A 27,436-nucleotide genomic window follows, 5' to 3' on the forward strand; every position below is an offset into this window, starting at 1 on the left:
CGAGCTTTTTCTGAAAGGCCTGGTTTTGCTTAACTTTTATCCATTTCTTCAGCAAGGTGTTTAAAGAAGGTTGTTAGGCATTCAGCCATAAATATTTCATAAAAATAGAATTATGGGGACCCACTTCAGATATGTCTCTATAACACAGCAGCCATGGTTGTTCTTATTAATGAACTCTTCCTTGTGAAAATGCATAGAGTATACTATTAATGTTAATTCTCTGGGTCTTTCCGTGGCTTTTGATATCATGGAATATTCCATCAGGATCATGGAATGTTGATGGAATTGCTCAATAAATTGGGACTCAAATACAGAGGTAAGCCCTGAATTGAGTATCCCATCTTAGAAAATACATTGTACCATGGTTTAGAGCAGGGGTCCCCAACCTTGGCAACTTTATGACTTGTGGACTTCAACTCCGAGTTCTGGGAGTTGAAGTCCACAAGCCTTAAAGATACTAAGGTTGGAGACCCCTGATCTAGACCAATGTCAAATTCAACAAGGTGGTATTCAAATGGCTATTTATGAGCTGCACCACCTGAACTCCATTGTCTTTATCATACGAACCTCTGCGTGTGTGTGTGTGTGTGTGTGTATGGTGTGTGTGTGTGTATGTGTTCTTATGACTACTGTATTAGATGGGCCAGATATCCAAACAAGCAAGGCACTACTTACATCCAGATATATCCTTACATCTAAACAAGCCTTGCCTGGCCTATCTAATACGGTAGTCTATTCTCACAGTAGCCAACTAACTTCATATAGAAGGCCACTAGTATCCCAGATGATGCCTTCAGAGACAGTCATATTGCCATCAAGACTAATAACCATTGTGCTCCATGATTTTTATAGATCAGTCCAACCCTTCTTTGAAGCCAACCAAGCTGATAGCCAGCACCACATCTCATAGAGAAAATTCCAAAAATGTAAGTTATATATACATATATTTTAAAAAATGTCTGTGATGATTCTTCCACCATTCATACTCAATTGTAAAATGAAGCTCCTAGACCAGGAAAACAAAACTGTTCCATTGTTGAAAGGTTTAAATTAAAATTTAAAAAATATTTCCACATAATTGACACAATCAAAATATTTTCTATCATCAATGAAATACATGTTCATTTACCCTTCTTCTTCTTCCTCTTCCTCCTCCTCCTCCTCCTCCTCTTCTTCTTCTTCTTTTTCTTCTTCTTCCTCCTCCTCCTCCTCCTCCTCCTCCTCCTCCTCTTCCTCTTCCTCTTCCTCTTCCTCTTCTTCCTCTTCTTCTTCTTCCTTTTGTATTCTTTGGCTTTCTCAATTATTTAGCAATAGCATCAACAATAATGTGTCATGTTCTCTGGCCTTTTCTTAAGTCAGGCATATCTGGCAACTCCCTCTCCATGTACCTTTCAGCATTGGAGGAACCTAAGCATTGTTATGATAGGCTGTGAACGGAAGGATATTGTGTGCGTATTCTGTTAAATATTTCTTTTGTATCAGCACAAAGACTGATTTTCCCCAATCTGTTCCCCATTGTTGTTCTGCACATTTTCTGAGATATGTTAGACAGTCTAATCTTCACCCAACACCCGTACATCTTGCTTGTATGGTCATCCATTTGCAGATTGAACGTGACTATAAAATGTGATAACCATCATATTAAAAGCTTGTAAGCAAAAGGTAATATTACTCTGTCATTGATTGCATTATGCCCAGGTATTATCTTTGCTATATCCTTCCTGACTACGAAAACAGCACTTCTCATTTTTTTTCTTTTCTAAGTAGTGAACAGCATGATCTTCTGGCTGAACATGTTCTTTTCCACTTCACTTCCAAGACAGTCCTAGCATTCTTCACTCATACCTCCCAGGAGGGAGGGAGGGAGGGAGGGAGAGAGAGAGAAAGAGAGAGAGAAAGAGAGACAGAGACAGAGAGACACACGCAGAGAGAGAGAGAAACAGAGAGAGAGGCACAACATAGCAGAGTTGGGGGTGGAGAGGGAGAACCAGGGCTTGCCACAATTGTTTACACAAGGAAAATCACAGCCCACTAACTTAGAGGCGCCAGTACAATGAGCTTTTCCTGAAAGGCCTGGTTTTGCTTAACTTTTATCCATTTCTTCAGCAAGGTGTTTAAAGAAGGTTGTTAGGCATTCAGCCATAAATATTTCATAAAAATAGAATTATGGGGACCCACTTCAGATATGTCTCTATAACACAGCAGCCATGGTTGTTCTTATTAATGAACTCTTCCTTGTGAAAATGCATAGAGTATACTATTAATGTTAATTCTCTGGGTCTTTCCGTGGCTTTTGATATCATGGAATATTCCATCAGGATCATGGAATGTTGATGGAATTGCTCAATAAATTGGGACTCAAATACAGAGGTAAGCCCTGAATTGAGTATCCCATCTTAGAAAATACATTATACCATGGTTTAGAGCAGGGGTCCCCAACCTTGGCAACTTTATGACTTGTGGACTTCAACTCCGAGTTCTGGGAGTTGAAGTCCACAAGCCTTAAAGATACTAAGGTTGGAGACCCCTGGTTTAGAGCAGGGGTCCCCAAACTTGGCAACTTTATGACTTTATGACTTTAGGCCCAATATCCTTCAATATCTTCATAAATGACTTAGATGAGGAAATAGAAGAGGAACTCATCAAATGTGCAGATGACATTAAGCTGGCAGGATAGCCAACACCCCAGAAAACGAGTTCAGAATCCAAAAAGATCTTTGCAGACTTGAACAATGGGCCCTATCCAACAACATGAAATTTAATGTGGAGAAAATGAAGGTTTTATAACTAGACAGGAAAAACCAAAGGTACAGATACAGATTAAGCAAAACCTGGCTCAAAAGCAGTAACTGTAAGAGGGAGCTTGGAGACCTAGTGAACAATCACTTAAACATGAGCCAGCAATATGCACCCACAGCCAAGAAAGCTAATACAATCCTTGGTTGTACAAACAGACGCATAGAATCAAAATCATGTGAAGTATTAGTACTGCTTTATGAATCTTTAGTAAGGCCACACCTGGAATCCTGCATCCCGTTTTGGTCACCATGTGGTAAAAAAGATGTTGAGACTTTGGAAAAATGCAGAGAAGAGGAACTAGGATGATTAAAGGCTTGGAGACAAAAACAAATGAAGAACGGTTGCAGGAATTGGATATGACCAGTCTACAGAAAAGAAGGACTAGAGGTGACATGATAGCGGTATTTCAGTATTTGAGGGGCTGTCATAAAGAAGAGTGCAACAACTTATTTTCCAAAGCACCAGGAGACAAGACAAGAAACAATGGATGGAAACTAATCAAGGAGAGAAGTAACCTGGAATTAAGGACAAACTTCCTAATAGTGAGGACAATGAACCAGTTGAATAGCTTGCCTCCAGAAGTTGTAGGTGCTTCATCAGTGGAGGTTTTTAAGAAAAGATTGGACAGCCACCAATCTGAAACACAACCCTGATGTGCCCCCCAATGAAATTGATTTTGACACCCCTAGTATCGGGTCTCCTGCTGTGAGCAAAGGGTTCAACTCAAAGACCGCCAAGGTCCCTTCCAGCTCTATTCTGATTGAAATGGGTTTTTAATGTTGCATTTCTTGTATTTACACCACAGACTTTCTACAGGAGCAAAATATGGCATTTATAGTATTTTCCCCCTTCAGTTTTCTCCTTGGAACAACCCAGTAATTTATGATGGGCTTGGAAAGAGAGATCATCTAGTGCAGGGGTCTCCAACCTTGGCAACTTTAAGCCTGGCGGACTTCAACTCCCAGAAAGCCCCAGCCAGCAAAGCTGAATGTTTGCACCTGAAGGTGGACTTGAATGTGGGTCTCCTGCTCCCAGTCCAACATTTTTTTTGTATTTTTTTTATTTTTTAACAAACAAACATACATAAAACCATTCTCAATTCAAATACATTGTGTCGGTGGGTTGATCCCCGATCTTATGTGCAACTTGCCATAGATATTTAATGGAAGATTAGAATAAAGGAAAATGTTTGATTTATATAATTGATTTCAGGGAATGGAATTGAAGATGTATAATATTAATTTGGAAAAGTTGATTTGAAGGGAGAAAATGAAATGTTATAGCTAATTAAAGATTAATTGATTATATTGTTGAGATACATATCAGATTGATAAAATATAAGTTTAGATAGATTAATTGGAATATCAGTCCAACATTTTAACCACTACACTACATAGAATAGAATAGAATAGAATAGAATAGAATAGAATAGAATAGAATAGAATAGAATAGAATAGAATAGACTGACTTAAAATTGCCCTGCTGGAGTAAACTGAAGGAGATGGCTTCCCTATGCAGTTTTGTCTCCAGCATGTAATTTTCAGAGATGCATTATCTCTATGAGAGTCAGTTTAGTATAGTGATTAAGGCATCAGGCCAGAGACCATGCGTTCCAAACTGTTTTAGGCATGAAGCTATATATAGGTAGATATTTATTTAGCCATTACGTAGCTTTTACAGTTTTATTCTCCTCAAATGTGGCTAAACACTGCGAGAGGTTTGGTTAGAAGGAAAGCGGGCTTCAAGGTTGAATGAAGGAGAAGGTCCATCCTAGGGCACAAAGGTACAAGGTACTTGGCCTATGAATGGCAGGAGAGCCATGAAAGACAAATGTCATGTTGCTTTTAAGAAAGCACAAGCAATTTTGGATTAAAACTGCCACCAGTGAATTGACAGGGCAGGTACATCTTGCTGGTTCGATCTAAATATTGGAAGCATGTTGCTTCTTATTCCTCAATTAACACAGAAACTCACCCAGCTTTCTTTAAGATGGATGACTTTTAATAACCACAACCGAACGGATCACGCAGATCCAACAAAACCATTTCTGAGAATGTAGTTGACCCCCCCCACCAAAAAAATATGGAGCCACCTGAATAGAATCAGGGCAGGACATGCCAGAATTAAGGCAAAGCTCTTTAAGTGGGGAAAGACTGAGAGTCCGCAATGCGACTGTGGCGTTTCAGAACAAACTATAACACATACCGATAGTTCCAGAATGTCTCCTCAGGAAACTTCAAGGCACCTGGGATGACTTCATCACAGCCACACCAGCTTATCTTAGATATCGAATTATAACATCTATGCCAGCGGTCACCAACTGGTGGCCTGTGGACCACTGGTGGTCCATGAGAAAATTTTGGTCATCCGCAGAAAAATTATTTGCATTTTTTATATAGCACTAAATCAAAGGTCCTCAAACTACGGCCCTGGGATGGATACGTGCAATGAACACTTGCTGCAGAGTCTCCCCCTTTGGGGTCTTTGTGCGGGGCAGAGGGGGCAGAAATTCTGATTCAGGGTCTGCTTCAGCCTCCTGGTGCAGGGCTTTGGCCGAAGGCTGGAGGTAAGTGCCACTGGTGGTGAAGAACCAGAGGGCCTTGTTCCAGTGGGACTGCATCATGGCCTGGAACTGGCTGACCATCTCAGCCCGCTGAGCCTCCAGGCACTGGTACCTGGCCTTGCACTCCTGCAGGTCTTCCCTCTGCTTGTAGTCCTCAGTGAGGTGCTTCTGCTGAGCCTCCTTCTTAATCAGATCCAATTTGAACTGAGCTGTTTTGCCAACTCTTTCTTGTGGTGGCTGCTTAGCTCCAGTAACTGCCTCCTGTTGGGGCCCTAAGGAGCCCGGGCAGGCAGGCAAGGAGTGAGGGGGAGGGGAGGTGCGAGTAGAGGCCGGCAAGGCACCTGTTGTGCCTTGTCCTCCCTCCTCTCCTCAGCCAAGCCCCTCCCATCTCCTGCTATCAGATTCAGAGTCTGATAATGAAGAGGAATGGCCTGGCATGCCTCCAGCCCCCAGCCCTGGCACCATGCCCGGACAGAATGTCAGGAATGAACAAACAAACCTCACTCCTACAGCGTGTGAGCACGAAGCCAGCCACGTGCTAGAATTGCCGGCAGCAGATCAGGAGGAAGGGAGTTCACAGTGGACGGATCCCCGCTTCCGGAGACTTCAGAGGCGACATCAGCAAAAGGAAGGGAGGGGCAGGCCTGGATAAGTGCTGAGTCATGGAGCCACACCCCATGGCCTATATAAAGGATCTGCTTTTTGGCATTCCTTGAGTCAAGCAAAGTCTCATCTGGTTTGCTGAAGTCACACCTTGGATTCCTGCCTGCCCTGAGAAATCTGACAGGAATTTGGCAAAGCTGCAGAGGCTTCGTGGCCACGCTTGATACAGACTTCCCAGACCCGGCCGTTGGAGGGGGAGGGGGACACGACAGCACCCCTCAACGTGAGTGACATCAAGTTGGCCATGCCCACCTAGTTACAAGACCACCTAGCCATGCCCACCCAGCTGGTCATTAGGCAGATCATATTAGTGGTCCACAAGATTTAAAATTATGAATTTAGTGGTCCCTGAGGTCCGAAAGGTTGGTGATCCCTGGTCTATGCCATTACAATTGAATGGCTCCATATTATGTTGATTTTATTATGGTTTTATGTAAATTTAAAGTATTATCTCCTATATTGTATTTTGTGTGGGCACAAGGAGAATATATCTGCTGAACAAAACTTCTCATTGGTGACTGGAAGGGCATCCAGCCATTAAACACTCCGCTAGCTCTATTCAGTTGCCCAGACTCCACCCCACAAGGGATTATTTCTTTATAGAGAAAAAGAAAAACTTCATTGTTGTTGTTTTCTTGTTTGGAAATGCCTGACACATTAAAACACACACACATACACACACACACACACACACACACACATACACACACACTCACACTCCAAGAAGAAGTATTTATTCTGCCTATAAAAATGGACAACTATTCAGTTTATCGGCTACATGCAGTAGGAACAGAGATTGAAAGGCTATCGTTGTAAAATCCATGCCCAGTACTGTGAAAATGATCTGATACAAAGGGTGATTTATTTCCAAACAGGGAGGACCTTATCTGGTTGCAAGCTGTGTGTCAAGTCCTGTTCTCTGCAAGTTACATATTCTGCTATTTAAGAGGGCAAGACCACCGAATGTGACTGTAATGTCAAAATGTTCCAATAAAGAACTCCTGCAACCGATAGGTTTCCAAATCAGAATTGTTAATCCGAAACTCGCACCCCTGCCTAGCCTACTCAAATATTTCTAAATGTGGAAGTAGCCAAAGAAAAGGAGAAATAAAATAGTCTGTAAGTATGGATTGGTTGGGCTTTTCTGATTTTCTACAATGACATTTTTATTTTACATGTTACTGTGATGGGAATGAAAGAAAACACAAGCACTTGCACATATATACCTTGACAAATCTATGATACACAGGAACAATCCTCCTGTTTTTTGAATTCTGTTTCCCTGTACATTTATTGGGCCTAAACAACATTGCAGTTTAAAGTTATTGACATTCATACACAACTTTCTCTCTCTCTCTCTCACACACACACACACACACACACACACACACGCACACACACACACAGATTACATCTGGATATGTGAGAGAGTGTTTGCATCTGGATATTTTGATTGCATTTATCTGAAATAATCTACTACACTTGCAAGGAATCTGTTTATGAACATGAGGTCCTTTCTTATGCATGAATCCACCTAGCATTAATCCATCTACATATCCATGGTATTTCTTTGTTTATTGAGGCAGTTTAGGGGCTGCCCAATTGCAGAAAATTCTGAGTAGATTACAATGTCAAAAGCAGGAAACAATAAAAACACAGAACATGCACCTCTGGGAGAGAAAACTGTGTAATTAAATGCAATTCCACAGGAGCTGACTTTTAACACAAGGCTCAGGGGAATTGACTGATTTTCAGCAACTTTTTGAGCATCATCCGGGTTGGAGCTATCAAATCTCTCAGAAGAGGCTGTTCCAGGGGCCTAGGTTATGACAAAGAAGCACATTTCCTAAGTCCTGAACTATGACATTATTTAATCAAAGGAGAGCATCCATTCTGCCCAATCTTAAAATACAGGAGAAGTGGTCAGAAATAGGCAATCTGTCAAATAATCAGGCCCTGCTGCATGTGATAATTAGCATTATATTGCAAGAGTTGTGGTGGCGCAGTGGTTAGACTGCAGTACAGCAGGCTACATCTGCTGCCTGCCGGCTGCCTGCAATTTGACAGTTCGAATCTCACCACACTCAAGGTTGACTCAGCCTTCCATCCTTCCGAGGTGGGTAAAATGAGGATCCAGATTGTTGGGTGCGATATGCTAACTCTGTAAACCGCTTAAAGAGGGCTGTAAAGCGGTACAAATCTAAGTGCTATTGCTATGGCTAAATTGCATATGTGATAGTCAGGATTTTGAATTGGTCACCAGGGAAGCTCATGGAGCTAATGGGGTCATATGCACATGCTGAGGCATGGCCATTAGTGCCCACAGTGCCATGTTCTGGGACAGCTGAAGCTTCTAAGTCAGGGATATCAAACATGCAGCCCGTGGGCCAGATGAATCAAGTGCTAGCCATGCCCACGCCCAGTTTAATGAAGGAGGAAAAAGTTGTGATAGATCACGTGATGATGCCGTGACGACACGAGTTTGACACCCTTGTTCTAAGTGGTCTTCAAGAGCAGCTTCAGGTATAGCCCATTGTAACAGTTCATTTCTGAGATGACTTCTGAGTGAATATCTGGAAGGTCTCCCATTATAGCAATTGGTGCAATTTAGCCACAGTGCCACCCACTCTTTGACTGGATGCTCCAGGTCCAAAGGAACCCTCAGATTGCACATCAGTCTCAAATAGAGAAGAGCAAACCCCTCCGAGGCTGAAGATAGAAAGTTCCTTGAATTGACGTGTCCAAATATGATGCTTGGTCTTGTCAGGATTGAGCCTGAATCTGTTCTTTCCTACCCAAATGCACAAAGCTTCCAGACATTGGGACAAGACATCAACAGCACTGCTTGGAGAGTCAGGATGCCAGGATGTATCACTGGGTATGAATAGAATAGAATAGAATAGAATAGAATAGAATAGAATAGAATAGAATAGAATAGAATAAGAGTTGGAAGGGACTTGGAGGTCTTCTAGTCCAAACCCCTGCTCAGGCAGGAAACCTTATACCATTTCAGAAAAATGGTTGTCCAATCTGTTCTTAAAAGCATCCAGTGTTGGAGAATTCACAACTTCTGGAGGTTAGTTGTTCCACTGATTAATTGTTCTAACTGTCGGGAAATTTTTTCTTAGTTCTAGAGCTAAGAAACTATTCTACAGATAATGCCAGACCCAGATCAGTGAGTGACCTCATGCATGATTTCTGTTAACAGATTAACAGAGTTGGAAGGCACCTTGTAGGTCATCTAGTCCAGGGGTCTGCAAACCTGGCTCTTTTAAGACTTGTGGACTTCAACTCCCAGAGTTCCTCAGCCAGCAAAGCTGGCTGACGAACTCTGGGAATTGAAGTCCACAAGTCTTAAAAGAGCCAAGTTTGCAGACCCATGATCTAGTCCAACACCTTTCCCCCTCCCCCCGCTCAAGCAGGAGACTTCATGTAAATTTCATGTAAATATTAAACAGAAGAGGTAAAAATATCAAGCTTTGAGACACCGCACAAGTACAGGGTCAGAGGTTTGACCTCTTTCCACTCGGAATGGTCCACCAAGGACTGCCACACACTCCAATCCATTCAGTCCTGAAGAATATCATGACTGATGGTATCAAATGATACCAATCATTCTTCAAAAGTCATTGTCAAGTGTATTGCACATTGTCCCTATACTATGCTCTCATTTGAAGCATGACAACAATGGGTCCAGAGAATCCATTTCTTCCAGGGTCATCTGACATTTCCTTAAAAAAAGACCAACCTTCCTTAAAAATTTTTTTAAAAAAGGTTAGAATTTGGATAGAAATTGTCCTGAATTACATGCATCTCATTGCCCTTCTAAATTCTGGTACTGAATTTTGATTTTAAATGTGATCAAAAAGAACAATGATCAAACACAAGGAGAACCATCTTATGAACTACATTTAGAATTTAAATAAAAAGGTAAAGGTTCCCCTAGCACATATGTGCTAGTCATTCCCTACTCTAGGGGGCGATGCTCATCTCCGTTTCAAAGCCAAAGAGCCAGCACTGTCCAAAGATGTCTCCATGGTCATGTGGCCGGCATGACTCAACGCCAAAGGCGCACAGAATGCTATTATCTTCCCACCAAAGGTGGTCCCTATTTTTCTACTTGCATTTTTTACGTGCTTTCGAACTGCTAGGTTGGCAGAAGCTGGGACAAGGAACGGGAGCTCACCCTGTTACGCGGCACTAGGGATTCGAACTGCTGAACTGCCAACCTTTCGATCGACAAGCTCAGAGTCCTAGCCACTGAGCCCACCGCGGCCCTTAGAATTGAAATAAAATTAGCTAAATGAAAGATTGACCCAGCCCTGTGAAGAGAACAGCATTTAACAAGCCCCTGAAAAGACCCATGATCTGGGCTAAATGATTCACTGTTCTTCTTTTGGTTGATTTGGGAAAATAAATAAAAACTGATAAGAACATTAGCTTAATATGAACAGTTGGATCAGGAACTAAAATGAGAAGAGCTACTTTCTATGCCGAGTTCTTTAGATAATGTTTCAAAAAAAAAATACACAGTGAAATAATCCGTTTTTTAGGTTTACACAATGTGTTGAATAATAACAGGTAAAGTTTGCACAATATAGGAGTCCCAGAAAAGCTAGCCAATGTTAAAACTAACAAACCTTAGCCTGTTGCTTGAATGTATACATTGCCTTGGTGTGTTATAAGGTTCCAGCCTCAAGCCATTGGAGAAATGAGAAAAGTATTTAATGGTCTTTTAAAATCATAGGAGAGTTAATACTTGCTCAGATGGAGGGTTTTTTTCTTCTCCTTCTATTTTCACAATAATGGTAGAAGGGGCAATTATAGTTCCTGCAAAAGAAATATTTCAAGTTGCATCTCCCCCCACCACCACCACTGTATTATTATTTCAGCAGCAATACCAAAAGCATTCCTGGAAAACAGTTTGTTCAAAGAAGTGCTTTTCCACTTGGTGGGAAATCATTCAAACCAACACGCGAGACATCTATTCTTTCCGCAAGAAAAGAGTCATTGGAGGGTTTCCCATTCCTAAACAAAGATTAAGCAACCTATTCCTGAAAATGACCAAATAGGAGTATTATATGAGATCCTATATAATTTGTTGTTAAAGAAGCAGGCTTGGAATAATTTCAGTGAAAGGGATAAAATGAGACCCCTCCAGAAGTATTTGTGTATTATATGATTTTAGTCCTCTCTTAGTCCTTCCTTCCTTCCTCCCTCCTTCCCTCCCTCGCTCCGTCCCTCCCTTCCAGGGGTGGGTTCTACTTATCTTTATTACCGGTTCACAGCAGAAGCTTCCTGATGACATTGGGGTCGGTGGGCAGCGCGTCCCCTCAGTTTTACTACAGGTTCAAAAGAACCAGTCCGAACCAGGGGCAACCCACCACTGCTCCCTTCCCCTCTCCTTCCCTTGCTCCCTCTCTCCTCTCTTCTCCTCTCCTTCCCTCCTTCTCCTCTCCTCTCCTCTCCTCTTGTCTCCCCTTCTATAACTTGGACCAACTCTCCAAGTGCCCAATCACAAATCCCCTTCTCATTTTATTTGTTAAAAATACAGTCCCTTATTCACAGCTGGCATTGTGTTTGGGTTTGTACTAAATCCATGTATGCAAAAACCCACTTGAACCCTGTCATTTTGGGTAAAGTGGGAAATGGAAGCCACATGTTTAGAAAATGTATTTGGGGTGAGGCGAGTCTTTGCCAACAAAATAGAGAGGGAGTAATGACTCTCAGCTCAAGAGAGTTCATAGCAGCTTAACTACTTGATCTGGAAGGAAGGAAGGAAGGAAGGAAGGAAGGAAGGAAGGAAGGAAGGAAGGAAGGAAGGAAGGAAGGAAGATTAGCTGTAGGAGAAGGAGTGGCAGAACCTTGAGGCAAAGTCAAAAGAGGAATCAACCTGTTCTGTCCCCCCACCTCACCTAAGAAAACACACACGCCAATGGGTGTCTGCCAGCAATTTATTTACAAGTTGACCTGGTTTCCTTTGGCAGAGGAAAGTTCTGGCAGCTACTCTCCAAGTGCCTGCCAAGTTTCTTATCAGGAGACAGCATGTTTGCAGTTCGTTGCCGGGGCAACCAGGAGTCTAAAGAATGTTCAAGAGTTACTCACGAAAATCCAAGCCTTAAATCCAAAAACTGTCTGAGGCTCACACGATGCAGTTTTTGTCCATCACAAGATCTATAGAGCAACTCCACCTGCTTTTATCCCCTGTGGGGTGTGGCTCAGTGACTCAGCACTCTCTGGGCCTGCCACACCTCTTCCTTTGCTGCGCACGCCTCTCTCTCCGACGCTGTCTGGGATCAATCCAGGATTGATCCTCCTCACCCTCTGTCAGTGGGGGCTCTGACATGCCTCCCTCCTGGCCTTCAACTGGCACCTGAGGCATTGCCAGAAAGGAGGGACATGGAGAGGGACGCCTTGTCGGCTCGTCCCCCTCACTCTCAGTGTCATCTTCCTCCAGGAGGCCAGGCTCGGGAGCCGGAGTCACAACACAACCTAGAGTCTCTATGTAGCCACAAATGAACTGAGTCCAACCCCTCTTGAATTCTGTTGACCCTCATCCAATGCCAAGATAGTGCTAACCACTAGTTGAGTATATTCTTGTACATACAGTATGTATGTAAATCCATTTCATTGGAACTTCCCAAGTGATCCTGATCTTTTGCATCTGCCATTAGCCTTGTTGAAAGTAAAAAAGGCAGACTGGGAAATCTTAAGAGGGTGGGAAGGTGGACATCCCTGGAAGGCTCCGGTAATGTTTGTGACACACCTGTCCTATATTTCTTAGATCAGACCATAGAATCAACTCCATTAAAACTACTTTTATTGAGATTGTCTACAATAATAGAAACTTGTAGGCCAGATTGTGCCATGTTTCCCCTACCTCCTTATAGTTCAGTGAATTAGGGAAATGCCTGCCACAGCTATTTCATTGGGGATTTTAAAATGCTTTAGCTCCTTCTGCCTAGGCAACGGCTTTTGCATATCTCCATAAGGGTTATTTTCCTTACTCTCTACAGTACAACAGCTCTTTGTGTCACTGATAATTAAGAGACAGTCCACTGCATAAACTCTAAATCCACGGGGAATCCGGAGGCTGCAAATCTGATTTTTAAGTACATAATCAGTATTTCTCCCAAATCCCTTCTTCGTTTACTTGTATTTGTGATTCATCGTTAAGAACCTGAATAACATAGAATAATAGGTCTGGAAAGGACCTCGGAAGTCTTCTAGTCCAACCCCTTGCTCAGGTAAGAGACTCTATACAAGTAGTTGACAACTTACAATCATTCATTTAGGGACTGTTCGAAGTTACATGTCAGTTGTGTCCTTGAACGATATCTCTGCCACACAACGTGCAGTCAAAACAGAGCATGGCCATATCATAAACTATTATTTATGAATCATAATGTCTAGATGCATAGTGTTTTCTTCACCAAAACCAAACAAACTACACCAGGAGTTATGATGTACCAATGGAAGAGAATGTTCGCAGCTCAGGGTTGAATGTGGTGCTCTATGTACTTGGTTGTCTTCTTGCAGCCATTTCATCACCCAACTAGATAACAGTTGCGCCCCTTCCTTGACCGGGATGCCTTATGCACAGTCACTCATGCTCTTGTCACTTCTCGTCTGGATTATTGCAATGCTCTCTACATGGGGCTACCCCTGAAGTGCACTCGAAGGCTTCAGTTAGTCCAGAATGCAGCTGCACGGGTGATTGAGGGAGCCACACGTTGCTCCCGGGTAACACCGCCCCTGCGCAGTCTGCACTGGCTACCTGTGGTCTTTCGGGTGCGCTTCAAGGTGTTGGTTACCATCTTTAAAGCGCTCCATGGCTTAGGGCCCGGGTACTTACGGGACCGCCTGCTGTTACCTTATGCCTCCCACCGACCCGTACGCTCACACAGAGAAGTCTTCTTAGGGTGCCGTCCGCCAAGCAATGTCGGCTGGCGGCCCCCAGGGGAAGGGCCTTCTCTGTTGGAGCACCTACCCTCTGGAACGAACTTCCCCCTGGTTTGTGTCAATTACCTGACCTTTCGCCGTGAATTGAAAACGTACCTATTTATCCAAGCAGGACTGGCTTAATTTTTTTTAATTTTTTAAATTTTTTAAATTTTTCGAACTTTAATAATTTTAACTGGGGTATTTTATTTATGGGTCAAATTTGACAGTTTTAATTTTTGGCCATTTATAGAATAGGTTATTTTAACTGTGGTTTTAATTTGTATATTGTACTGTTTTAATCTGGCTGTACACCGCCCTGAGTCCTTTGGAAGAAGGGCGGTATAAAAATCTAAATAATAAATAAATAAATAAACATCATCACCGCTAGAAGGGACTGAGGTTTGCAAACAACCAAGCTCACAGAGCATCTAGGACCCCATACTTCTGATATAATGTGAAGCGTGAATTTACCTCTCCTTTTTAGCCCTACAGGTATGAGAATGTCCATGTTCATGTAAGTGGCAGGGAAGAAGGGCTGATTAAAGCACTCCATTTTAGTCACTTTATGGAATCAGATTAATTATGGGAGGTGCTGAGAGATTTCATAGCAACCCAGCAGCCATTTCCACCAGTGTCTGATTGGCCCCTGGAATTGGGATGCTATAAGAGCTTTTATATGATTGCCCTAAGCACCAGCTTTCTTGTACTGGAGACTTTCCCAAAGTGACTGAGCAACCATTTGTCTGAAATGGTGTAGGGAAGGGTGTCGAAGTGGATTTCTTTGAGGGCTGGATCAGCACTTTAGTTCTCCACGGGCCGGCCTGGGGCCAGGGGGGGGGGGGGAGAGGGACATGATGGATGCCTTCTGCAGCACTTTATCAGCCAAGTGGGGGTGAGAGGGGCACATGTGGCCCCCCACGCCCCATTTTGACTGCCAGAGGCACTACGGGCCAGTTCTTTGTCCTGGTGTAGAGTCTCCTGCTTGAGTAAGTCCCTTGCAACTCTATTATTCTATGTTCTGTGTTTGATATCCCAAGTTGCTCCTCTGGAGTGTTTCAAAAGTGTTTCCATCTCCCAGAATGGCAGTGATGAAGCAGGTTGAACATGGGTATGAAACAGAATCCATATAAACAGCATTTGGGATATATCCTGGCTACATAGAAAGGAAGTGGATATGGTATTTTAAAAGGGCTATCTACAGAATCCAGTGCAAATTCTTGTTAAATTCCAACCCCCTTTTCCTCATAAATTACTCTCCCCACACCCAACCCAACATTTTCTGCCCTTTTACAGTATCTGCCTTAAAACCACTGAGTTTACTATTAACTTAGTTATCAAAATTGAAACCCAGCTGCAAAACAGGCACGGAGCCAAACTAAAAGCCAAGGGGATGGATAAACATTAGCCTAGAAAATGAATCCTGCCCATTTTGACCCCCACCCAATCTTTTGTCATGCATTCTAACTTGATAATAGCAATTTTGTCTTGCATTATGACCTGTCCTGCTGCTGCCCCCATATTCAACCCCAACAAGGATATTACCTTGGTATTACAGGGAACTGAGAAGTGAGTGGAAAGATTCCCCTGCATTTTAAATACTAAAATGATGAAACAAAGCTGATTTCATTTGAGGGGAAAGGGAATTTCTGTGAAAATCTCACCAGTTGAGTGGAACATACTTAGTGAAAAGGTGGCCGAGGAGTAAGTGTCTGTGAGAATATCCTCCTGGCTTTCATTCTACTGTGTTTGCGCCCCTTTCTAGACCGGGATGCCCTATGCACGGTCATTCATGCTCTCGTGACATCTCGTCTGGATTACTGCAATGTCTCTACATGGAGCTCCCCTTGAGGAGCACCCGGAGACTCCAGGTAGTTCAGAATGCAGCTGCGCGGGTGATAGAGGGAGCCCCTCGTGGCTCCCACGTAACACCTCTCCTGCGCAGACTGCACTGGCTGCCTGTGGTCTTCCGGGTGCGCTTCAAGGTTTTGGTAATGATCTTCAAAGCACTCCATGGCATAGGGCTGGGCTACTTACGGGACCGTCTGCTGCCACCGAATGCCTCCCACCGACCCGTGCGCTCTCACAGGGAGGGACTCCTCAGGGTGCCGTCGGCCAGGCAGTGCCGACTGGCGATGCCCAGGGGAAGGGCCTTTTCTGTGGGGGCCCCCACCCTCTGGAACGAGCTTCCCCCAGGACTTCGCCAACTTCCTGACCTTCGAACCTTCCGCCGCGAGCTTAAGACACATCTATTTATCTGCGCAGGACTGGACTAGATTTTTTAAATTTTTAAATGTTTAAATTTGGTTTTAAATGGGGTTTTATTATTTATATCTCTATTTTAAATATTCGGCCTATGTAATAAGTTTTTTAAATTAATGTTTTACTTTGTATATATATATGTTTTTTATATGGCTGTAAACCGCCCTGAGTCCCTAGGGAGATAGGGCGGTATAAAAGTATGAATAATAAATAAATAAATAATGGAATAACACAATAACAGAGTTTGAAGGGACCTTGGAGATCTTCTTGTTCAATCCCCTGATCAAGCAGGAAACCCAACAAATGGCTGACCATTCTTTTCTTTAAAACCTCCAGTTGTGGAAGCAACCACAACTTTTGGAGGCAAGTTATTCATTGATTAAACAAAAGAGACTTCAAATAGAATAACAGAGTTGGAAGCAACCTTGGAGATCTTCTAGTCCAACCCCCTGCTTAGGCAAGAAACCCTACACCACTTCAGACAAATGGTTATGCAACATCTTCTTAAAAACTGTTGGAGCATTCATAATTTCTGGATACAAGTTGTTCCACTGATTAATTGTTCTAACTCTCAGGAAATTTCTCCTCAGTTCTAAGTTGCTTCTCTCCTTGATTAGTTTCCACCCATTGCTTCTTGTCCTGCCCTCAAGTGCTTTGGAGAATAGCTTGACTCCCTCTTCTTTGTGGCAACCCCTGAGATATCAGAACACTGCCATCATGTCTCCCCTAGTCCTTCTTTTCATTAAACTAGACATACCCAGTTCCTGCAACCGTTCTTCATATGTTTTAGCCTCCAGTCACTTAATCATCTTTGTTGCTCTTCTCTGCACTTTTTCTAGAGTCTCAACATCTTTTTTACATTGTGGCGACCAAAACTGAATGCAGTATTCCAAGTGCGGCCTTACCAAACCATTATAAAGTGGTATTAACACGTCACGTGATCTTGATTCTATCCCTAGTGAAATGGTTGTTCACTAGGACTCCAAGATCCCTTTCACAGTTACCATTATTGAGTGAGATACCACATATACTGTACCTGTGCATTTTGTTTTTGTTGCCTAAATGTAGAACCTTACTTGTTTCACCATTGAATTTCATTTTGTTAGATAGTGCCCAATGTTCACGACTGTCAAGATTAATTGTTCTGTCAGAACATTTCTCCTGTTGCTTCTCTTCTTGATTAGTTTCCATCCATTGCTTCTTGTCCTGCCCTCAGCTTTGGAGTATAGGTTGACACCCCCACCTTCCTTCTTTGTGGCAACTTGTTAGATATTGGAACACTGCTATCATGTCGCCTTTAGTCCTTTTTTTCATTAAACTAGACAAGCCCAACTCCTGCAACCATTCTTTGTAAATTTTAACCTCCAGTCTCTCAATCACCTTTGTTCTTCTTCTCTGCACTCTTACTAGACTCTCAACATCCTTGTTATATTGCAGCGACCAAAACTGGATGCAATATTCCAAGTGTAGTCTTACCAAGGCATTCTAGCTTTTGCTGTTCCCAGACTCCAAGGGAATATCTTCTCCTGGGCTTTTCCAGAACAGGAAATAAGAGCAGCCAAGGAAGTTTCAGAACGATGGAAGGTTGCGTAGTGGAAAACAGCATTTCCTGAGGTCATGACCAATCAAAGCTCAAAGACACAGCCAAGACATATTTATGTAGCTAGAAAAATAGAATATAGAAATCATTTTTTTTTTACTGAATTCTGGAAACTGGCTGCAGAATATATATCCTCCTGAAAGTTGTGTAGAACAGGGGTCTCCAATCTGGCTGAAGAACTCTGGGAGTTGAAGTCTACAAGTCTTAAAGAGACCAAGGTTGGAGACCCCTGGCATAGAAGGCTGAAGATTTAGACTACAGGAATCGAAAGTCTCTATAATGGGTTGTTCATTAAAAGTTCAGGATGGGTGCTTCTCCAAGGAATGAGAAAGAGGGAAAGGTTGCTTTGATTCTGTCAAGACACAGTTCTAACATGGAGGCTGGAAAAGCCTCAGGAAGTGGTGGGATTCAAATAATTTAACAACCGGTTCTCTGCCCTAATGACCAGCTGGGTGGGTGTGGGCATGGTGGGGCATGGCCAGGGGGTATGACAGGCAGCACTCAGCCTCCTTGCACCTATCTGAGAGCCAAAATGGGTCACGTGGGGACTCCTGGAAGGGGCGAGAAGGGGCCAGCCAGCAATTTAACTACCAGTTCACCTGAATTAGCCCAAACTGGTTCAATCCCACCACTGAAGCTATCCTGTGCCTCCCCCACTCCCACAACAGCTCCAAGACAAATTCCTTGTGTGTCCAATCACACTTGGCCAATAAAGAATTCAATTCTATTCTATTCTATTCTATTCTATTCTATTCTATTCTATTCTATTCTATTCTATTCTATTCTATTCTATTCTCCCTTTATTTAAGAGTAAGTCCTCTTCAGCAGAGTAAGTCTGCTGAAGAGGACTGGCCAGTTTTTCCCCAAATCATATTCACTCAGACTCAGTTGGGTTTATTGATACCCTACATCATAATACAAAAATGTATTATTTTTACAAATAACTCAAGGCTGCAAACATAACCTTCCTCCTTCTATGGAGACTCTCAGTCATCTAGGTCATGGTTGTCTCAAAGGTGCTTTTTCAAAAGGCAACTGGACTTTCTGGTTTTTCTTTGAAAAGGTTTCACTTCTCATCCAAGAGGCTTCTTAAGCTCTGAGCTCTGAGCTGAAGAAGCTTCTTGGATAAGAAATGTAACGTCTTCAAAGAAAAAACAGAAAGTCCAGTTGCCTCTTGAAAAATCTCCTTTGGGACTTCCTCCTCCTATTTTCCTTACTGTAACAACCCCTTTGAGGGGTTGGGCTGAGAGAAACTAACTGGCCCAAGGTCACCCTTAGCCTTTCATGGCTAAGGCAGAACTAGAACTCACTGTCTCCCACTTTCTAGCCTGTTGCCTTAACCACTAGACCAAACTGGTTCTCCAAGATATCACCATGATGCACTAACGCCTTAATAATCTCACTTCCTGGAATACTCTGGCTATATCTCATGACTCAAGTGCCCTTGAAAGGTATAAAGGAAATGGCTGGGAATATTTTTAACCAATTTTCTTTCCAGTAACTAGGTGTGATTCAACATGCCCATTGCCTGTTGAAGACTTGTAATTCTCCATGGTAGCTGCTTTGCAGAATGTCTATCTCCAAGAATCTTATCTCAAAGTTCCCAGCACATTTTACTCAATAGTACCACTAGACAAGGAATCTTATACGGGAAGAGAAATATATGTAAGTGGGCAGGCGTTGTTGTTTTTTTAATGCATTTTGAAGATACACTCGCAGTTACAAGCTATACTTCAATGGCATAACTACTTCTTTGTCTATGGAGCAGTTCCGTCAAAGGTGTTAATGTCCTCTACAATGTAAGAGGTTTTCTGAACAGAGGCTCTTGACACCTTGAGGGTGTCAATATTGTCCCTGTTGAAGCATCATCAAGTTGCCTCTCCCAGACAGATATGTAAATTAATTTATTCAGGCTTTTTCTAAATATGATTGATTTAGCCATATGAGTAGGCTTTAAAAAGGTACCTGCTCTTTTCTACTTTTCATGCAGTTGTCCTATGCTATATGCTACACAATGAAGAGAAAAGTCAAAATCTTTCAGACAAATAAAATCACAGGGAGAAGAGCGAGTGCTTGGTACGCACCAGCTGGAATAATTTTTCAGTAGCATGAAATATCTGCACACACCTACAAATCTGTTTGACCGATACTGTTTCATCTATTAGGAAGTGTCCAGGTAATGGGTACATTTGGCCTCAGGGTGGTTCAATGTTTATGCACACAATTATCCATGGAAATGAGATGCAAACAGCAAGTGGATTAGAATGACTGGAGGCACAGCTTCACCTAACTGCTGTGCAGTTGCTACCTTTGTAGGGTGTGGGAGACAACAGTTGCGTGTTTTACTGCTTGAGACAACTGGTAAAACGCTTAGATTATAACCCGATTACTTAAGAGCAATAAACTTCTCTCATCAGCCAAAACCCACATCAAGGTGAGAATCAAAGCAGTGTGTTGACATTCTCCTGGGGAAGAAAAACCCTCAAAAACATTCTTGTCGAACGTTGCCCTGACAAGCCGAACTTTTCGCCTTGGAGGCCTCCTTCTGTACTCCACAATTTATGAATCAATGGTTTTAGCTTAAGCCAAAGCCTTATAGTTCTCATACCATTCTGCTTATTTCAGAATCTGTTGAATCCACTTTTTATTATAGCTCTTCCCACAGCTGTCCAGACATTGAACGTATTTGTGCTCTGGTGGAGGAAAAAGATTCAGGTAGATAGACAAGAGGTAGAAAAAGAGAATGCATATCTTTCTCTGTGTGTGTTGAGGTAGGGGTCATTTGCGCCTTGTTGTCAGTGGTGAAATCCTCCACAGGTTGCCACTGGTTTACTGCCTGTGCATACATGGTGCACGCCAGATGCTTGCTGTGCGCTTGTGCATGCTCAGTGCGCACCAAATGTGCGCTTCACGCAGAAAAAGGAGCCGTTTGAAGGTAAGTAGAACAGCAAGGGGGGGAACAGGTGTTCCACGCAATTTAGATTTTACTAGAAAGCAGGATTTCCTGCTTTCTAGCGAATATAAATCATGCAGCACAGCTGATCGTCGGAAATAACTATTTTGGACGAACCAATAGCTTTTTTTTTACTACTGGTTCACCCGATCCGATGTGAACCGGTAGCATTTCACCCCTGCTTGTTGCCCTGAAAGGAAATGAGAGAGAGAAAGAAAGAAAGAGAGGGAGGGAGGGAGGGAGGGAGGGAGAGAGAATGAGGAGACAGATTTGCATAACATTGGATCTGTCGATTTGCATTCAGAAATAATTACTGTACTTGAACTAGAAGCAAAATATCTTTCATCATACAGGGAATTAAAGTTTGTGACCAGATAGCAATAGCACTTAGATTTAAATACTACTTCATAGTGCTTTACAGCACTCACTGAATGGTTTATAAACATCAGCATACTGCCCCCAACTATCTGGGTCCTCATTTTATCTATCTTGGAAGGATAGAAGGCTGAGTCAACCTTGAGCCGGTCAGGATCAAACTCCAGATGTTTTGTGGGCCTTTTCCATCTTCTTTCCAGGTGCTTATAGTTGACGTGGACATGTTCAGTGGCTTTGTTTTTGCCACTTGAGATTTTTTTTGTAATCTTTCATTCAGATTTGGACCAAACTGACTTTGAAGTAGGCTAATAGAGGATTGTCCTCAGTCTTCAGATAGAGGACTGTCCCCTATAAAATATGCTAGGCCTATGTTTACACCCCCACTCCCCAAGGTGAACAGAACGGATAGGATTTACTACCTCCTCACATGGTACTCTTTGCTAAGATTTCTGGATTAGGAGCTTCAGTACTCCTTAGAGTGCAGTACTGCAGGCTACTTCGTCTGACTGCTGGCTACCTGCAATTTGGCAGTTCAAATCTCACCAGGATTGACTCAGCCTTCCATCCTTCTGAAGTGGGTAAAATGAGGACCCAAATTGTTGGGGGAAATATGCTGACTCTGTAAAACCGCTTAGAGAGGGATGTAAAGCACCGTAAAGTGGTATATAGGTCTAAATGCTATTGCTATTTATGATTTTAGATATGATCACTGAATTTAAACAGGAATACAATATGGCTTTCATATGGACCTCAACAATAATGATTAGATATCTAAAACATGGTATGCACCAAATTCTACAGAGATTCTTAATCATTTAGGTCATGGTTGTCCCAAAGGTACTTTTCAAAAGGCAATTGGACTTTCCTTTTTTTTTTTTTGCTTTGAAAACTTTTCACTTCCCATTCAAGAAGCTTCTTCACTACTGCACCAGTATTACATTAAAGCATATAAGGTTGAAAGTTAGGGTTTCATGGATATTTTTGCCATTAGCTGACTAACTTAGAGGGATCTTTGAGTATAGGAAACATTCAATATCCTCCCAATCACAGCTAGCACCACTCAACACTAGTTTCTCTTGTTTGTTGTGTTATTGCATTTTTTGTTGTTGCTGTTGTTAGCTGCCCAGAGTTGTGTCTCACGAGATGGGTGGCCATATAAAACATTTTAAGTAAATAAACCCTGATTTTCAGCCCCAGGCTTTTCTCCACTGTGCCAACCTACCTGCATCATTGGCTATATGTGCACATGAATAGGTACAAATGGTGAGGTGTTTTGATTAATAATATGTTGAAACTTTTCCTCCAATTTCTTGAATTTTTTTTTCTCTGTGAAAGGTTTTAGTCAATCTCATGGGGCTTAGAATTTCTTTAGTATTTATTTGGGTTGCTTAAGCTTATTTTACTGTTGAAATGCCAGAAAGGGTACTGTTATTGTTGCTGATATATTGGGATAATGTTTGTATATATCGGTATCATATTGCGAATTCTCTGGCTTCCCATAATTCTCAATCAGAAAAACAAACAAACCAAAGACCAGTGAGAAATATTTGTTACGATGTTCTAACAATGGAACAGTCCAACTATGGAGACTGTGGCTTCTCTGGAGGTTTTAAAAGAAACTGGACAAATAGAACAAGAAAGAGAAACTCAAAAGAGACAAGAAAAAGAAAAAGAGCGGATAGAAAGAGAAGGAGAAGGAGGAAGGCGAGTAAGAGAGACAAGAAACACAAAAAAGATAGAACAAATAAAAAAAGGGAGAGGCAAATAAGGTGTTTTTAGTAAACATTAATGGTTTAAAAACATCAAGAAAGAGAGCTCAAACCTTCAACAAATTTAAAAAACTAGAAACAGATGTGATATGGATACAGGAGGTTCATACCAAAAAGAATTACAGAAAATAGCTAGAAAACGTAAAATTAGGGAAGTGGCTAGAGACTAGAGATATTAGATGATGGAAAAAGGCGAAAAGCTTATATATGCATGCATATGAAAGAAAATGAATAGTCAGAAGGATAGATAGGATAGAAGATAAAAAGAAATAAGAGAGAATGGGACCAAAAAAAAAGAGTTTAATTAAACGAAATGAAAGAAGGAACAAGGATGTAAACATGAGAGGAATAAGGAAACAAAGCTGATGTAAAGAAGGAACATAGTTTTTATGTTAATGTATGTTATGTCAATGTATGTTATGTATTGTTGTTCTTTTTTGTTAAAAAATTATATATAATTTTTTGTTTAAAAATTATATATTGGTTATTCGGGTTTTCTCCCACATAAAATTGGAAGTGTCTTGGTGACGTTTCGACGAAGTCTCATTCGTCATCTTCAGGCTTCAGCTTTGTGCTTCTGGGAGAAGCATGAAGCTGAAGCACGAAGAAGCACGAAGCTGAAGATGACGAATGAGACTTCATCAAAACGTTGCCAAGACACTTCCAATTTTACACGGGAGAAAACCCGAATAACCAAAGACCTACATACAAACACCCACGAAAACCTCAGAATATATATATATATATATATATGTCTTTGGTTACATATATATATATGTATATGTATATGTATATGTATATGTATATGTATATGTATATGTATATGTATATTATATATATATTATATATATTCAACTCTGGGAGTTGAAGTCCACAAGTCTTAAAAGAGCCAAGTTTGCAGACCCCCGGACTAGAGCAATGATTCTCAATCTGTGGTCCATAGACCCCTGGGAAGGGCACAATGTCATCACTGGTAGCTCATGAAGGCTTGAAGAAATGTTACGATTTAAAATCTTGAGTTAAGTCTTGGTGGACCATGGCCACAAAAGCTATTTAAAGGGGATCCATGGTGAAGAAAAGGTCGAGAACCATTGGACTAGAGGATTCTTCCTCTATGAGGAATGAGCCGCGGTGGCGCAGTGGTTAGAGTGCAGTACTGCAGGCTACTGCTGCTGATCACCGGCTGCCAGCAGTTTGTCAGATCAAATCTCACCAGGCTCAAGGTTGGCTCAGCCTTCCATCCTTCCGAGGTCAGTAAAATGAGGACCCAGATTGTTGGGGGCCATATGCTGACTCTGTAAACTTAGAGAGGGCTGTAAAGCACTATGAAGGGATAGTAATAGCAATAGTCTAAGTGCTATTGCTATTCTTGTGCCTCCTTCCAACTCTATAGTTTTATGATTCATTGTCTTCCCTTGGGATTTAAGGAAACGCAGAAAGTTGCTGGAGAAATTATTGTATAACAAAACACAAGATGTTCACATGTAGACCCACGCTGCTTGACCATAAGCTAATTATGTGTAGGAATGCCATATTCTACCTAAGAGAATTTCAACAATTTTTTTCCCTTTTCAGAGCATTTTCCCCCCCATCTCATTGAATGATGGAATATTTTTGCAGAATATTTTTGCATTTGTTTTCATTGTCTTTACTAGTCTAGCATCTATTTCTATGATGGATGTTGGGGAAAAAAACCTGGCACAGAAACAAAGATAACCTGTAATGACCCTCCGTGGCCTAACTGACTTAATCATTCTTCCATTAATGAACTAATTAAAATTCTAAGCAATTATTATGAAAGAGACTGAATCAATCATGTAATGACAGGAAACATCTAAAGCACATGAAACTGTCGTAATGGCAAGTTTATGAGAGCATCTTTTGCATCAAATAACCTAACTTTGCAGCTGTTTTTGCTAAATGTCTGGAGACTGTCTGGAGAATAGGTAGAAAGACATGAAAGAGCATCATTTGCTGTGTGCTACAGATGTCTTAGTAGAACCTGAAGATAGATTTTGTAGCTGAAAGACAGCAACCACCCATAAATTGTTTTTGATGAAGGATACTACAGAAATTATGATAATAAAAATGATAAATAAACAAGAGAAAGACAAGTGGTCCCAAATGTATCTTCTTGTCCAGCCTGGAATATTCCCGCTACTGATGCTAGATTGCAAATGTAATGTTTAAGTCCCCCTGCTAAAATTCCCAGCTTTTCAGACTACTATTGTTTCTCACCATTCTTGTTGAAACGTTGTATGTCCTCAAGTATGGTTCAGTTCAGTTTCATAACTAGTTATTATGGCTCTCTTCTACAGTGCCCCTAAAAATGACTTCTGTCTCAGTTGTCCTGGGTTAGGGAGGTGATAAAAGCAGGAGACATAGCAAAAACAAACAAACAAAAATGCCAGGATATACAGTATCTGTGTTGTTCTTAGGTGCAAATCCTGAAAGGCCCTAACAACTATTTTAACATGTCCCCAGGATCAGAAAAAAAAGTCTTGACTTGGTGTGTCTAAACACAACTGTTCCACATTGCATCATCATATTATAATGAACCCCTTTTAAATGAACATTCAGCTTTGCATAAGAGCTTCTTATAGAGCAGGGGTCTCCAACCTTGGGAACTTTAAGACTTGTGGACTCCAACTCCCAGAATTCCTCAGCCAGCAAAGTATTCTGGGAGTTGAAGTCCACAAGTCTTAAAATTGCCAAGGTTGGAGACCCCTGTTATAGAGTATTGGTTACATTCAGGGGTGAAATCTACTTACCTTCCTTACCGGTCTGGAAGTGCACATGCCTGTGCATATGCAGAAGGTAAAAAATGCAGAAGGTTAAAACCAGGAAGTAATGACACCTATGTGGGTGGGTAGAGCTTTGCTCTGCCATCACTACCGGATCATCGAACTACCGGCCACGATCGCTACTAGATCACATGATTCGGTCCGATCCGGGAGCATTTCATCCCTGGTTACATTAGAATAGAATAGAATAGAATAGAATAGAATAGAATAGAATAGAATAGAATTTTTTTATTGGCCAAGTGTGATTGGACACACAAGGAATTTGTCTTGGTGCATATGCTCTCAGTGTACATAAAAGAAAAGATACGTTCATCAAGGTACAACATTTACAACACAATTGATGGTCAATATATCAATATAAATCATAAGGATTGCCAGCAACAAAGTTACAGTCATACAGTCATAAGTGGAAAGAGATTGGTGATGGGAACTATGAGAAGATTAATAGTAGTGCAGATTTAGTAAATAGTTTGACAATGTTGAGGGAATTATTCGTTTAGCAGAGTGATGGCCTTCGGGAAAAAACTGTTCTTGTGTCTAGTTGTTCTGGTGTGCAGTGCTTTATAGTGTCGTTTTGAAGGTAGGAGTTGAAACAGTTTATGTCCTGGATGTGAGGGATCTGTAAATATTTTCACGGCCCTCTTTGTAACAAAGAGGTAATTCTTTGTTACCTCTCTCTTCCAGACTATCTTCCCTAAATTTCCCATTCCAGTATAATTCTACATAAAGAGCACATTTAATTCAGGCTTTGGCTGTTTGTTTATTTATTTCCTGCCTCCACTATTTTTATAAATAATTCAAGATGGTGAACACAAACAATATTTCTTCCTCTTCCTATTTCTCCCCATAACAACAACCCTGTGAGGTGGGTTGGGCTGAGAGAGAGGCACTAGCCCAAAATCATCCAGTTGGTTTTCATGCCTAAAGTAGGACTAGAACTCACAATCTCCTGGCTTTTATCCTATTGCCACTAGACCAAGCTGGTTTGTTTTTAATTGCTTCTTAGCACATTTAATATTTTAGTATAGACTGTCTATTGTCTTCTATATCATTGTGGGGGGGGGGGGTGTCAGATGTACTTAAATTCTATGAAGCATTATTTTCCTGCATTGGAGACATTCAAAAGGCTGACTTTTTTCTCAGCAAAATGTCCAAAAAGTCATGAATATTCTTGTTTCTGTCAACTGTTGCAAATAAGAAATGTGAATTATTGCCCAGATGAAAAAACATCAGTTTCCAAGAAAAGAGGAAATTGGTGACTGCTGTTCCAAAGAAGACAATTCAATCCAAAACTCAAATATGTAGAAGACATGGATCAGTGTCTCTACAAGTAAATCATTTTTCTGTCGGTCAAAGCAAACTGCCATGGTTGAGATTAGCCCATTCTTAATTGCCTCAGTTTAAGAATTTCCCAAGCTATTTTCTCTTTAGTCTTAAATGAATTGTTTATTTTTCAAGCCAATCTAATTTCAAAAGTCTACTATCTCTCTGATTTTAGCCAGGGAACTGATCTACCAAATCTTTCCTATTTACATTGGAAAACTGCAGAAAAAACAATTGCTACCAACCTGCTTTCCATTGAGGACTTGTATACTGCACGAATCAAGAAGAGGGCTATGAAAATATTTACAGACCCCTCACATCCTGGAGACAATTTTTTTCATCTCCTACCCTCAAAACTACACCATAGAGCACTGCACACTGGAA

The 27,436-nt window shown here is 41.5% G+C and overlaps 1 protein-coding gene across 1 annotated transcript in view; it reads left to right on the forward strand.

Moving 5' to 3' along the window:
• Positions 1-861: 861 nt before the first annotated feature.
• Positions 862-27,436, forward strand: part of CIMIP1 (ciliary microtubule inner protein 1) — a 559,204-nt gene continuing 532,629 nt past the window's right edge. Inside the window, exon 1 of the mRNA XM_058177739.1 lies at positions 862-926. Coding sequence (XP_058033722.1) covers positions 925-926 — 2 coding nt within the window. The 5' untranslated portion in view covers positions 862-924. The remainder of the gene's footprint in view (positions 927-27,436) is intronic.

Source organism: Ahaetulla prasina, chromosome 3 (assembly GCF_028640845.1).
Source record: "Ahaetulla prasina isolate Xishuangbanna chromosome 3, ASM2864084v1, whole genome shotgun sequence".
In the NCBI taxonomy this organism is placed as follows: Eukaryota; Metazoa; Chordata; class Lepidosauria; order Squamata; family Colubridae; genus Ahaetulla; species Ahaetulla prasina.